The following is a 15,338-nucleotide window of genomic DNA, read 5'->3' as shown; positions in this document are numbered from 1 at the left end:
TTCTTGTGATGCTTAGTCGGTGCCAGAGAGGTTAGTCGTCCCGTCTTGGTGCCGGTGATTTACAGTGCCTGGGCAGTGCCGGGTCGCGCACAGATGCCGGGGCACTTTGCACCAAAGAAGCCGGGGCCGGTCGGTCAGGGGTCGGTGGTTGTAACACGGCCTCCATGAGCAACTGCTTAAGGCGAAAGTCTCTTTCTTTCTTAGTGCGCGGCTTGAAGGCCTTGCAGATTTTGCAATGTTCGGCCTGATGGGACTCTCCCAGACTCCGGAGACAGGAGTCGTGGGGGTCGCTGTTAGGCACAAACTTCCCGCAAGCTTTGAAACCCTTGGTTTGCGGCATGCCCTGGAAGCCCAAGGCTGGTGCTGGAACAAGCTTCTGGACACCTGAATACAATGGTATTTAGCTAACCGATAACTATCTAAGAACAACTAACTAGAAGACTTGAAGGCTAAGGGATCACTCGCAAGCGAGAGAGAGAACGTTCCAGCGCCGTCACGGACGGTAAGAAGAACCGAGGGGAGTCGGGCCGGCAGGGTAATATATACACCGCCATAAGGGCGCCACTCCAGGGGGCTCCCCTGCCATCCCGACGGAAGCTGCTAAGGGAAAAGTTTCCGACATCCCGTGCACGCAGCACGCGCCCACCTAATTGGAATGGATGTGAACAATCACTTGAAGAAGAATTGACAATTAGTCACATTTTCCCCATTTAAGTCCATCCTACAGTGCCCAGCCAGCCAGCCAGGCACCCGGGCTCAAACCAGAGCACTCATACGAGCATGTGTTGATGCTGTCAGCGCCCATGTTAACTTCACTCTGCCTGCTAGCTCAGGGCGGGATCCTGCCCCGCCTGGTCTCTGCGGCTGCTCCGCGCCCCCCTGCCAGCCGCGAGACACACACTCAGGTCCTTGTGCTCTCTCAGCACCCCAGCACACAGCGAGGACGGCAGCCGGCTGGCACTTACCTTGAGCCCTTGCCAAGGGAGGCTGCCCCGCAGGAAGTACATGAACATGTGCCCTAGCGCTTCCAGGTCATCCCTGCGGCTTTGCTCTGGGCAGGAGAGAGAAACGGTAAGTGCCACGTGCAGATTCCTCGGAGGGCAGAGCTACCCCGCACCCTGCCCCCAGCACCACCACCCCTTCGCACCCTATGGCAGCTCCATCAGTGCAAGAATCCCAGGGCAGCTCACGAGAGGGAGCGAGCCCAGACTTGCTGAGCTGCTCAGACGAAGCAAAGCTGAACAAAGGGCCTTTCGAGCACCACATAACCCCTTAGTATCACTGCATCTGGGCTCCCAGGGGGGCCAAGGGCTGGTACAGAATGAGACCAGACTCTGGGGAGCTCGCTCCACCAGGACCAGGAGAAAGGCGCTAGAGGCAGCCGGACTGGGGTGCATGGCATTAGCGGCTGGGTTTCACCAGGGTGAATGAAGTGAGCGATAGCAGGCTGAGCGTCTCATGGGCTCTCCTGCCCCGGCCCTGAGGAGGCTGACACGCCACGTGGACTTACACAGAGACACCCCCTGTCCTGCCCACGGCAGTGCTGATCTCCGCTGCGGCAGGGCCCAGCAGCCGGCAGCGCATTAGCTCACTGGTAGTCGGGCGCTAGTGCTCCCTAGCATCGTGCTCCAAGCGCACTCGGCTGCAGACCTAGCTACCCCCAGCCCGACATACCTCACTGTCAGAAACCAACGCCCCCCTAGCTGCAGGCATCTCTCTCGCAGGTGCCCTTTACCCAGAGCAATACGGGGGACAAGAACATTCCTGGGGCAGACGCCGGTCAAGACAAGACCCCAGTGGAGCAGGACAGGTTCCCCCCACAGACCTGCCTCACCTCCAGTTGCCTATCAGCACAGAGCCAGGGAAACATGGGCCTGGGGCAGTGCAGGAGCCACTGGCTTATCCACCCCCCGTCTCCCTCTCCCTCGGGCAGTGCCAGCGAGGGCCGGGCACGGTACCTTTCCCGAGGTGCGTGTTGATGCTCATGTATCGCGCCGTCCCCGTCAGGCTCTTGTGCTCTCGGTAGGGGATGTGTTTTTTGGTCTCGGGGTCAATGTACTCCTTGGCCAGGCCAAAGTCAATGATGTGGATGGTGTGCTGACGCTTGCTGCCCGGCCGCCCCACCAGGAAGTTCTCCGGCTTGACGTCTCTGTAGATCAGGCTTTTGGTGTGAACGTACTCCATCCGCGTGATCTGGGGGGGGGAGGGGCTGGCATCAGCGGGAGGCCGCGGGCGGGCTTGCTCTGCTGGCATGGACAATGCCCAACCTTTCACTCCGGACTCCTGGCTCCATTCTGTTCTCGCCTCATCTCAAATCGAGGTAACTCCGCTAAAGCCAGCAGCCACTCTGCTTGGGCTCTCAGAGCCAGGCCCATTGGATCCCCACCCGCCCACCCAGCTCCAGGAGAGGAAGGACAGTCAGGGCACTAGCCTAAGCCTGTGGGGCCTGGAATCCAATTCCCTGCTCTTCCACAGCCTTCCCAAGTGACCTTGGACGAGCGTCTGTGTGCCTCGGTTCTCCACTAACAGCCCTGCCCTGCCAGGGCCAGGAGGATAAACATACACACTGTGAAGCGCTTTGGGACCTAGCCAGGAAAGGTGCTACACAAGAGCTTGGCCTTATTACATTTTAAAGCCCAAGCAGGGGATTGTTTGTAGGGGTGGAGCTTTATAGATCCCAGGAAAAACCTCCAGCGATCCCAGGGTAGGTCACCAGAAGGCCACATGCCGCACCCAGTGCTCCTAAACCAGAACCAGCTGCAGCCTGCCAGGACTATGGTTCCCAGCACGCCGTGCTCCATCCTGAGCGGGAGGCTGTCTCCATGGAGCAGTGCAGGCTGGGCGGCGGCGTCTCTGTGGGCGGTAGCGCCCTCCCGACAAAGGGCAGGCCAGACAGGGTCTGTCAGCCACATGCGTTCTGAGCCTGGATTTGCTGCTGACTCCTGCCAACACCTGGGAGTTTTGAGCAACATGAAGCTACCTCCGGTTCACAGAGAAATAAAGCACCACTATCTCTGGTTTGCAGATGGGGAAACTGAGGCACGGAGAGACATGACTTGCCCACGGACACCCAACAGGCCAGCGGCAGAGCCAGGAATAAAACCCAGGCCTCCCGAGTCATGGTGCAGTGATCTACCCAGTCTCCAATTCAACACGGCCATCCAAAGAGGAAAGACTTCCTGAGAGGGGGCTCCCCAGCAGGAGTTTCCCGTCAGCCCACACATCTCCTAAGACTTCCTGCCTGCTCTCGGATCCCCCTGAATCCCCCCATCGCACCACTCCCTCCAGGGCCATTCGGTTTGGTGCGGAACATGCAGCCTGCTGATCTCCTGCCAGGAAGCTGCCTGCCAAACCCTGACTGCACCCCCAATAAGAGTTAAACATTGGGTGCTTTTGCCTCCTTCTTCCTCTTCACCCCCCACCCCCAACAGTATGTTCTGGCTGGGCCCCTGGGGCATCTCTTTTGGGATTGGGGGGGCTGGTCCCTGGGGATTCGACGGCAGGGCATGCCATACTTCCCAGCTGCTCGCACGCACAGGCGGAGCCCGGGGGCCGCGGCGCTTACCAACTGTATCGCTATCATCAGGACGGTTTTGAGCGTGAAGGTCCGATCGCACAGGTCAAACAGGTCTTCCAGGCTGGGTCCCAGCAGCTCCAGCACCATGGCGTTGTACTTCCCACAGGGCCCAAAGTAATAAACCTGAGGAATTCCTTCTGCAAGAGCGAGTGTGGGGGAGTCAGCGCCAAGCTGCAGCCAAGACGGGAAAATCCCTTCCCTCCCAGCGGCAGCACCCCGGCCAGGGGGGCCTCTAAGGCCAAAAGCAGGGGGCCGGAGAACCCAGGGCGGTAACCCCGGTACCAGGGAGGTGCGGCTAGTGCTGGAATAGCAGCCATTGCCGGGGGTTATGAGGCAACAAACACCTCCTCCCCTCCCCGGGCAGAACATTAATTGGGAATCGTTAGCAAGGGGGAGTCTGCCCCTCCTTGCACCCCCACAACTACTCTGCTGCATTATTCCCGAGCAGGGCTGGGTTCTCCGCATGCTCTCACCCTGCTGGAGAGGCACAAGCTGCCCCTGTTCGGGGCGGAAGGAAGGGGCTGAGCTCAGCTGGGTGCGAGACCTGGGCCGGGATGGATGTTGGCACCCCTGGCACTCACGCCATTTTTACAAGCTGTGTTAACAGGACTTGCCCCTCTGCTCCAAGGGGTCGGGGGAAAGCTGGTTTCTGTGAAAAACAGCCGACAAGGTGGAACCAGAAAGATGGCAGCCAGGCATTGAGCAATGCACCCTGTGCGTAACGACAATGTCCCTCACTCCCAACCCACAGCCCCCTGCTATTCCAGCCCTGAGCTCCCCCCCGACAGCTCTGCGATGCCCCTCACTCCCGATCCGCAGCCCCCCTTCTATTCCAGCCCTGAGCTCCCCCCGACAGCTCTGCGATGCCCTTCACTCCCGACCCGCAGCCCCCCTGCTATTCCAGCCCTGCCCCCCCAGCTCTGCGATGCCCCTCACTCCCGACCCGCAGCCCCCCTGCTATTCCAGCCCTGCCCCCCCAGCTCTGCGATGCCCCTCACTCCCGATCCGCAGCCCCCCTGCTATTCCAGCCCTGAGCTCCCCCCCGACAGCTCTGCGATGCCCTTCACTCCCGATCCGCAGCCCCCCTGCTATTCCAGCCCTGCCCCCCCAGCTCTGCGATGCCCCTCACTCCCGACCCGCAGCCCCCCTGCTATTCCAGCCCTGCCCCCCCAGCTCTGCGATGCCCCTCACTCCCGATCCGCAGCCCCCCTGCTATTCCAGCCCTGAGCTCCCCCCCGACAGCTCTGCGATGCCCTTCACTCCCGATCCGCAGCCCCCCTGCTATTCCAGCCCTGCCCCCCCAGCTCTGCGATGCCCCTCACTCCCGACCCACAGCCCCCCTGCTATTCCAGCCCTGAGCTCCCCCCAGCTCTGCGATGCCCCTCACTCCTGACCCGCAGCCCCCCTGCTATTCCAGCCCTGCCCCCCAGCTCTGCGATGCCCTTCACTCCCGACCCGCAGCCCCCCTGCTATTCCAGCCCTGAGCTCCCCCCGACAGCTCTGCGATGCCCCTCACTCCCGACCCGCAGCCCCCCTGCTATTCCAATCCCTGCCCCCCCAGCTCTGCGATGCCCCTCACTCCTGACCCGCAGCCCCCCTGCTATTCCAGCCCTGCCCCCCCAGCTCTGCGATGCCCTTCACTCCCGACCCGCAGCCCCCCTGCTATTCCAGCCCTGAGCTCCCCCCCGACAGCTCTGCGATGCCCTTCACTCCCGATCCGCAGCACCCCTGCTATTCCAGCCCTGCCCCCCCAGCTCTGCGATGCCCCTCACTCCCGACCCACAGCCCCCCTGCTATTCCAATCCCTGCCCCCCCAGCTCTGCGATGCCCCTCACTCCTGACCCGCAGCCCCCCTGCTATTCCAGCCCTGCCCCCCCAGCTCTGCGATGCCCTTCACTCCCGACCCGCAGCCCCCCTGCTATTCCAGCCCTGAGCTCCCCCCCGACAGCTCTGCGATGCCCTTCACTCCCGATCCGCAGCACCCCTGCTATTCCAGCCCTGCCCCCCCAGCTCTGCGATGCCCCTCACTCCCGACCCACAGCCCCCCTGCTATTCCAGCCCTGAGCTCCCCCTGACAGCTCTGCGATGCCCCTCACTCCCGACCCGCAGCCCCCCTGCTATTCCAGCCCTGAGCTCCCCCCAGCTCTGCGATGCCCCTCACTCCTGACCCGCAGCCCCCCTGCTATTCCAGCCCTGCCCCCCCAGCTCTGCGATGCCCTTCACTCCCGACCCGCAGCCCCCCTGCTATTCCAGCCCTGAGCTCCCCCCGACAGCTCTGCGATGCCCCTCACTCCCGACCCGCAGCCCCCCTGCTATTCCAATCCCTGCCCCCCCAGCTCTGCGATGCCCTTCACTCCCGACCCGCAACTTCCCTGCTATTCCAGCCCTGCCCCCCCAGCTCTGCGATGCCCCTCACTCCTGACCCGAAGCCCCCCTGCTATTCCAGCCCTGAGCTCCCCCCCGACAGCTCTGCGATGCCCCTCACTCCTGACCCGCAGCCCCCCTGCTATTCCAGCCCTGAGCTCCCCCTGACAGCTCTGCGATGCCCCTCACTCCTGACCCGCAGCCCCCCTGCTATTCCAGCCCTGAGCTCCCCCCCGACAGCTCTGCGATGCCCCTCACTCCCGACCCGCAACCTCCCTGCTATTCCAGCCCTGCCCCCCCAGCTCTGCGATGCCCCTCACTCCCGTCCTGCAGCTCCCCACTCCCAGCTCACAGCCAATCCCTTCTACTCCAGTGCTGGAGGACTTGGGGACGGAGAGGGAAGGACTAGCTTAGTTTCTGGATCCTGTGACGCAGGGAGATGGAATCCCCATGTATGATGCACACCGGATTCCTGAGGTTTGTTTGGGGGGGAAGGAGATGATCCTTCCCAGGGACCTGCCTGACAATCCAAACACCATCCATCCCTCAGGCACTGGCCGGAAGGAGCTGGGACAGTGCGAAAGGGTGTTAGCCGGATCTGAACCCCACAGGACTCCGCCCATACCCCAGGAACAGAGGCTGCTGGCACTCAATGGCCACCGTTCTCCTCCTGGCTGAGAGACACTTTCCCACCTTCCCCTGTATCGGGAGTCCCAGGGTCAGTCCCAGCTTGGAGGGGTGACACCCCCCACCCAGCCCCATCACCTGGGGAGCAGGACACCCTGCTCTTTGGGAAGGGGGTGCAGGGGAAGGAGGGTCCCAGATGACCCGAGGCAGCTCAGCCGCATCCCCGACACTAGCACAGAAATGAAAACAAAGGGGATCAAAGCTGAGAAGCGTATGGAAAACCTGCCTCTGTCAGCCGAGCAGCTCACGCTGGGGATAGAGGGCAAAGCTGCAGTGTCATGGTTACAATGAGAGCTGCACACGCTCCCCCACGCCTGTCCTTCCAGGCCAGCTGGGCCCCTCCCCGGTAGCTCTGCACGCACTGCTGCTCCTTACCTGCATTTCCGAGCTGTTTGTAAAACCGATATTCCAGATGCAGCTGTGGGGCTCGGGATTTTATCGGTTCCTGTGAGAGAAAGAGAGAGGAGGGAAGCAAATGAGCGGGCCGTGCAGGGTCTCGGGAAGGGCTGCTTACTTCAGATGCCCTGACTTCAAGCAAGGCAAATGGCTGCGGCACATTTTACAGCTCACCCAAACGTTCATTACAGAGCAGAGAAGGGGTCTGGTCTATGGGAAGTTGGCATGAAATGGAGACCAACCCTCAGGGGTGGACATCTGATCCACTGGGCAATTTTCTTAATTTACAGGAAATGAATCGAAACCAAAGAATGAGATGGGGAGAGAACGTAGGTCCCTGCGTGAGAGAGAACGGACATGGCAGGAAATCGTCCCAACGAGGGACCGGCACCACCAAAGCACAAGGCCTCAGTTACACGAAGGCCAGGGTGATGCAAAGGTGCTGAGGTATAATGGAGACTCCAGGCCAGAGATGATGATCTCTCTCCTCTGACTTTGTTTCTGGTCAGTCGCTTTTGGGGCAGGGAGGGAGGAGAAAGGCTGGAGAATCTGTACCTTGGCAATCCCAGAGGCAGAGTAACTGAGCAGGAAACCTGCCCCTGGGACTCTCCCTCTGACACATGGGGATTTGCCACCGGACAGCTTGGGCACACTGGGCGAGAGTTCCTAAAACCCTCGGCTGGAGCTTTGGGGAGTTTCACCAGCAGTTGCCCTGGGAGGAGAGTTAGGTCAATGCCCCGTGCTTTAGCCACCCCCTCCGGGGAACCCTGAAAGTGCCAAGCAGAGAGAGCAGAGCCCGGGGGGGAAGGCTCAGATTAGGACGCAGCGAGGGGCAATGTCTGTGCAGCTAGGACAGCACTGGCTGAGGCTGGAGCGCCTCACACAGGAGCAGTTCCATTAGCTCCACAAACAGATGGGGTTTTCACCCCTCCACACCCCAGTCTCCCACTCACCTAACCTACAAAGGGACACTTGAGTTCCTGCTGTTGAGTGGAAGGCTCTGCCATGCAAGGTTTCTCTACCCTTCTTGGCACATCTACCCCATGATGCCAGTTCTGGGCTATGTGGACTTGGGCCCATCCCCCCTACCCTTCCTGACCTGCCCTCCAGATATGGGCTGGGACCAGCCCCAACAGTGGAGTGCTGCTCAAGCAGAGAAATGCAGCTTCCACGGGCGAGTTTGTTAGACACCTCATGATGGGCGGGGACTGCAGGAAGGGAGACAGCAACAGGCTGCCTGTTCCCTCTGCTGCTAGGCCAATGCAAGGGGAGGCTGAGCAGGAGGCGGCCTTGTCCCAAGTGGCATGGCAAGAAACGCAGTGGTGGGGGAAGGTACCGATGGGAACCTAGGAGGGGATACTGAAGCTCCCCGAGTGCATCTCATCCTGACCTGGCTAACGCAGGGTCCATGGCTCTTTCACTCTTGGTCTCTCTGCCGAGACTCCCCGGTACCAATCGTCGAGATGGCTAGTGTGAGGCGGACACTAGGAAAGTTCTGGAGTTGCCATGATCCAGCTGATCCCAACTCAACAGAGCTTCAGAGCCACACGCTTCTCACGCCCAAACCTCATGGCTTGGTGACTGCATTAATTGCTTTGCATGCACTAGGTTCTCAACCACCACCTAACGCATCTTACATAGCCTCTATGTAACCACTGGTTCAGCTAGAGACATTTTAACCCATTAGTAAAAAGCCAGGCTTTGAAACACTAGCTAACCTGGACAGCACACTGAGAGGGAAGGAAAAGAAACTTACCAATTTTATAGCTACGTATTCATTCGTGTAGAGATTCTTCCCTGCAGAAAGAGAGGAGAGAAATAACATTGGGAGCGAGTGAAACTTACAAACAATCCCCAGGTGTCAAACGCAGCAGGCTGGGAACAAGCCAAATTCTCTAGCAAGCTCTTATTTTTAAAAGCATCCCCAGCAGGTCAGGCGGTTTGCAGAGAAGCGAACGGGGAGATCTTTGTCCCCTCGGTCCGTAACAAGGAACAGTCTCTGTACAGTTCGTGAAAGGGCGTGCTGCAGTTCTTTATCCCCAAGGCAGCACACTCGAATTCACTTGCTATTTGGAAGCTACAAGTTGTTCGGGTGACTGGTGAGGCGCTGGGAACGGAGAGGTCCCCATATATAATGTTCTCTCAGGATGGAAGCAGTGCATGCTGGGACCTGTAGTCTTTCCAGGCCACATCTCTGCAATAAGTATGTGAAGGTACTTCCAATCTATTGCATTTTATGGAAGTTGGCACAGCCCCCAGCAAGTTACCAAGGTGCCCTGCGCTGCTAGAAAAGTCTGGGCATGGCCCTTAGCTCACCGTGAACTAGCAACGTGGGCCTGCAAACATCCGCAGTGGGGAGGGGGGGGGGGGGTTTCCCTGCTCCTCCAGCAGCAGAGGGTCTTGTGCAATAGAAGATGAGCCTTGGCCTTACCTCACAGCTCCTTCATCTCAAAATGGGACACAAGCCCCAAAGCTAGGACACCGCAAACAGCAGCCCAGGATGAGAACGGAGCAGGGCGTCTCTCCTTAAAGCACATCTGCTGCTCTGTGTTTGTACAGCACCTGGCACAACGGGGCCCTCCGGCATTGCTGTAATTACCACATTATTACTACTAACGAACCATCGCTTCTCTGGAGCCCCGGGGCCCAGTGGGAGCAGAATGGCTACTTGCCATGATAACTGCGCTCCTCTATGGAGATGGCCTGCACAGACCCACTCTGCAGGTGCACCCACACATGAGCTTGGAGCCCCATGGGGCTATCCTGGCTTCAATCCCACCCCAGGGTATTCAGAGGGGCACCACCATCACCATGGGAACAAAGGGACCGCTAGGCTCTGCAGAACACCGGTTTGCTGCCTGCAGCAGTCAGCAGAGAACAAGCAGCAGTTGGGCTGTCCGCCCTCATCTAGCCCCAGGGCAAGCTTCCCCAAGGGACAGCACCATTTAGAAGGCCCAAGCCCAACAGCCTCCCTCACGGCCAACCCATTGGGGATGGAACTGGGCACCTCCAGAACCAAACGCAGGAGTCTCTGCAGCTAAAAAGCTGGACTCCATAGCTGGTGCTGTAACAGACTCGTACCCTCTGTGTATTGGGGACGTGTAATACACTGAGCATTGGGTCGCAAAAGTTTACATGCAGCCTCTGCGGAGCAGATCCACGCAGGGAATCACCTCAGAGAGCAGAAGGGAGCTCCTTTGAACACCCAGTACCTTTACTTAGCTCAAGGCTCCAGTTACAGCAGAGGATTAGCTTTTGCTCAATGTTACACTAGGGACGGCCAGCGCTGCCCCCAGGGGTCTGTCTAGTCCCATCGCGCTGGGGTCTTTTCCTTGTGTGTAACATCTGACCGCAAACAACTTTCACTTAGCCACAGCCTCCCCATCTCGTGCCTCAGAGGACCACCCCCCTAGGGAGGGAGCGGTTCCCCTTCTGCAGCCGGGGGAGCAGGGCAGCACGACGCTGGGTTAAACCCCAGGGCCAGCCGTTTCCATGGGACCGAGCTGGATGTGAGTGCAAATCTCAGGAAACGGCAAGGGCAGGACCCTAGTCTCCTCACATCGATACAGGGCCCTTACAGAGCCCCGAGATGGTGCCCAACGGTAGATAATGCACAAAATGGATTTAGTTCCATGATTCCAACACGAGCGACCAAGTGGCTAGAGCACAGGATTCCCCGGCTCCATTCCAGCCTGACCCATTGTGTCACCTCAGGCAAGTCACATCTCTTGCTCCATGCCTCAGTTTCCCCATCCGTACAATGGGGATAACAATTCTTGGCTCTCACCACAGCTCTTTTAATCAGTAGATCTCAAGTAATAACAATGTTTTCATCCCGCAGAGGGGGAAGGAAGGGGGAAATCAGCAATGGCTGGTGACGTACTCTGAGATGGAAGGCTAAGATACGGGAAACTTGCCTGCCGGCCTGAAGCTGGGGAAGGGAATGCTGCACAACTGGGGCTGATAGTGGAACCTTCACCATCAACAGGGCTTGGAAATTCATTTATCTGAAGGGCGGCAGATTCTCAGTCCAAGTTCTAGATTTGCTACAGTTCTGATGGCGAAATTTCCTGTTTTTCCTGAATGGGGGTCAGGGATGTTCACACACATCACTCCCAAGCCATGGCACCGATCTGGTTTATAACAACTCTCATTGTTAAAAAATTGTGCCTTATTTTAGGTAAGTCAGGAAGATTCTATATAGTGTCAGAAACAGACTCATCAACCCAATACCAAAATATGAACCTCTCCCCTTCGAAAGCCAGCAACTCTAGCAACGCCGTACTTTTTATTTTTATAGCGTCCTTTAATTGATATGCATATGTATGACGTATTGCGTCCATACACTGCTAGAGCACCCAGGTCTAGGGAGATGGTCCGAGGCAGCGAACACAGGATGCAATATTCCCTGACAGCATTTCCTTTCTAACTCTGTCCCCCTATTGCCATTGGCGCTCACAGGCTGGAGCTTTTGAAGAAGCTGGCCTGCTTTCCCCTTGCAACGAACAATGGAAACAGCAGAAGGCACCTCCAGGCTGAGAACACAGTACCTCCTGGTGCTTGGCCGGCAGGTGGCAGGGAAAAATGCCTTGTCCCTCCACCTATTTAAAGGAGAAAGGGCCACAGTGGAAACCGAAGCAGCGAGATTTACCCAAAATCTTTGTGTTGGGAGAGAATTAGAGTTAAAGCTGTATTTAACTTCTCCACGAGCAGGAAATGCGAATCATCATTCAGCTCAGCAGGACTGCTGGACTGTGCATGTCACATACCTGCAGTCTAGGGAAAAGGAAAACCTAGGGATTATTATTACAGCCTAAAGCATCTCTGACTTGAAAAGCCAAAACAAACTTTTTGCACAAGCCTATCATCCTTCCCTCTGCCCCTTAATGCTTTGCACAACCTCTCCGGCAGAAGGCACGGATTTGTGAGCCAGTCTGAAAAGGTTCTCCTCAGCATGGCGCTTGATGTGCACAGCTGGAAGAGGTCATAGAGCCATGAACTAGGGCTGGAAGGGGAACCATCCTTCAGAATTTAAACCTTCCATGGGACTCAAGGAAATTTCAGCCAAAGCTGGGTGCCTCAAGTTTAGCACCTCAATAGGTGGCCTGAATATCAAAGATGCAGCTCACGGCGAACACCCGGGGCTTATAAAGGAAGCTGCACCGTAATACAGGGTTTATACCGCAGCCAGTGCCAAGCGGGCATACACCTTAGAAATGTGTTAAAGGATTCATATATCACATCACCCCTGAGCCTGGTTAGGAAGAGAATTCCATGGGGTCTGTTTCCAAAAAGATCTAAACTCCCATTTCACTCATCTCCTTCCAGAATAAATACCTAGCTCTCTGAATGTACTGGAGCCAATCACTGCAGTTTGCCTTTAAGAGATGGACAACTGAACGGAAGCGAGATTCAGGCACAGCTAAGCAGCATGGGTATCAGCTGTTACGTGCACAGGTCTCATTTCTGACTCGTTGTGACTGAATTACTCAGACACAGCTCTTGGTGCCCACCAGAAGCAGCAATAACCCTCTTCTTGTGACAGCTGCTGTGAAACTGTGTCCTAGAATGACAAGGAGAGGAATGCACGGGAGATATGAGCAGAATTGCTCCTACTGCGTATAATTTTCCATGAGGTGTTGGCTGGCCTTTCGAGGAGCCGAACCCTGCCCCATGACAGCGATGCTGCATTTTAAACCAATCCACCTTCACCACCGTAGTAGTAGGAAGGATGGTTTAATGGAGAGAGCGCTGGGCTCAGGAGACCTGGATTAAATTCCCAGCTCAGCCCACAGATCTTGGGCAGGTCACGCCAGCAATGCTATGCCTCAGCTGTTCATCTGTAAAGTGAGAATAATACTTCCCCTCTCCTTACAGGAATGTGGAGATTGGTGCGGAGCTGCTCAGATGTTATGGTGAGGGCCAGATAAGGACCAGTATCTGTTCCTGTACTGTCTCATGTCATCTGTCTAGAAGATGTGTGGACCAGCTACAGAATGGGAGCCAGGACTCATGAGTTCTAGTCCTAACTTCCACCAACACCGCCTCTGTGCCCATTTTACAGCTGGGAAAAAACACGTCAAGGGGCCAAATGCTTGAGCAGTGCTCCAAGGAGAGAGAGAGAGCACTCTGTAATGATCAATGCATGGATGGAAGGTACTAAAGCGAGGCAAAGGATTATGGGTATCAGTATTAGGAAGGGCTACTCGGTGTGTGTGAATTCTCTCATGAGCTAGCACTTGCCCCACAACTCAGTGGTGCTGCATAAGGTGAGAGTCTCTGGCCCAGTGAACATGGGCTGGATGGGAGGGGCCTTTGTGCAATCCTGAAACGCCTGATCTCTTCAAACTCTCCCCCCTCACTCCCCAGCTCTAAGCTCTTTTACAGTGGCTGCTGTCTCCGATACACAGTACATGGAAACAGTCCAGTGAACAGAGGAACACAGGGAGGATTAACACATCCAGGGAGATTCTCTTTCATTCAGCATAACCTCAGCATTTTGCAAACGCCACAAGAGGGGGGGCGGGGGCCGCTTAAGGGGGGGAGCGGGGAGTATAGAAAGTAAACAGGGAGCCAGTGGCAGAAGCTTCTCTCCCCTACTCCTTGGATCAGGTGCTGGAACTAGAGGTGCGGCCACACCCCCTGGATTGAAGTGGCTTCCATAATATACAGGGTTTACAGTTTGGTTGAACAGCTCTCAGCACCCCCACTATACAAATTGTTCCCATGCCAGTGCCCTGGGTTGGACTGTGGGAATCCTTAAGTGCTATCAGGGGCAAGGCGGGGGCTGGCATGCCACCCCATCCTGGGATCAACTCTGGCTGAGCCAATGCTGAGGCTTGCAGCAGCTACAAAAGGTTCTGTCATGTAACAGAGTTCTCCTTGAGTCCTCCATGGCATCATTCATACAATATTCGGGTTGGAAGAGACCTCAGGAGGTCATCTAGTCCAACCCCCTGCTCAAAGCAGGACCAACCCCAACTAAATCATCCCACCCAGGGCTTTATCAAGCCGGGCCTTAAAAACCTCTAAGGATGGAGATTCCACCACCTCCCTAGGTAACCCATTCCAGTGCTTCACCACCCCCCTAGTGATATACTGTTTCCTAATATCCAACCTAGACCTCCCCCCCTGCAACTTGAGACCATTGCTCCTTGTTCTGTCAGGACAGCCACAACTGCTGGACACGTAAAGTGGGGGCATCGCCTTGCCACTGATGGATGAGTTAAGTGGTAGTGGCAGGAACTGCCCTGGTCCTCAAGGCTCCCTGCCATTTATGGGGGGGGGGGGGGGAGAGGAGGAAGGGTTACAGTCCCATTCAAAGGAGCTTTTCTCTCACATGTTGTTGCGAGACAGGCCCATAGAAACCAGACCATCCCAGGGATCAGTGAACCCAGCCCCCTACACCAGGCTCTCACACAACAGGCCTTGCCCTCTCACCTCATCCTGTTTTAGTTCTCCCAGTCCCAGGTGTTACCTGTAGTGAACAAAGGCCCCTTTAACCTGCTTAGAACCAATGCAAACTACTGTCTTCAGCATGCTGGATCACTCCACCCACCCCTGAAACGCAGCCATCCCTAGTATGGAACGCAGCAGCTTTTTAACAGCTACCGTATGTGATAACTGACGACAGGAAGTGAAGGATCCACTTGACACTGCAAGGAGAACGGAGACATGGACAAAAATCACCAACACTGGACCTTTGCTGGATGATAGGGACTACAGCCGAGACCTTCAAAGGCCTCGAAATCAATGAGAGTTAGGTGCCAAAACACCTCTGACGATCTGGGCCTAACATCCTCCCCCTTCCGCAAAGGCTCATGGTGAACCGGACCCCTGTGCTAACCTCTTCTCTGCTGGACTGGGGCACTTGGGCAGTACTGGCTCAGGCCGAACACCACCACTGCCTCTGCCTGGTTTTCCCCAGGCAATCTTCCATCCCACTACTGCCCAAGCCACAGGCTGCTGCAGCTTTGAGATCTCAGCTGAAGGGAGAGGCCCCAATATGTGATGAATGATGTTCAAATACAAACTCCACTCAGACTTTCCAGGCGTGAACAAATGCCAGGAAAAGTCTCTTGCAGCTCATCCCAGCCCAGCTCTTAGCCTGTGGGGCACTCAACCCTCCAGTGACCCCACGAGCACTTGGAGACAACAGCTCGTGTGATGGGGATCACTATCCTCAACCCGCATATACTGACTTCAGGTCACATCTGTTGCTGCTGCTGCCCTACCTGCCTCAAGTCACTACAACCAGCTGATGGTCAAAACCAGGAGTCTCTAAGTCCCGGCCCGCGGGCCATCTGCGGCCCGA

General features: G+C 56.8%; 1 protein-coding gene across 5 annotated transcripts in view; it reads right to left on the bottom strand.

The window, feature by feature from the left end:
• Positions 1-15,338, bottom strand: part of CSNK1G2 (casein kinase 1 gamma 2) — a 93,346-nt gene that overhangs the window by 16,197 nt on the left and 61,811 nt on the right. For all 5 annotated transcript variants that reach the window (XM_054013488.1, XM_054013489.1, XM_054013490.1 and 2 more), the window contains exons 3-7: positions 8,781-8,821; positions 7,004-7,073; positions 3,566-3,714; positions 1,959-2,193; positions 966-1,051 (exon numbers count right to left, since the gene is read on the bottom strand). In XM_054013488.1, the coding sequence (XP_053869463.1) occupies positions 966-1,051; positions 1,959-2,193; positions 3,566-3,714; positions 7,004-7,073; positions 8,781-8,821 (581 nt within the window). The remainder of the gene's footprint in view (positions 1-965; positions 1,052-1,958; positions 2,194-3,565; positions 3,715-7,003; positions 7,074-8,780; positions 8,822-15,338) is intronic.

Source organism: Malaclemys terrapin, chromosome 24 (assembly GCF_027887155.1).
Source record: "Malaclemys terrapin pileata isolate rMalTer1 chromosome 24, rMalTer1.hap1, whole genome shotgun sequence".
NCBI lineage: Eukaryota > Metazoa > Chordata > Testudines > Emydidae > Malaclemys > Malaclemys terrapin.
Note: the sequence above shows the minus strand (reverse complement) of the source record. Positions and strands in the feature narration are given on the sequence as shown.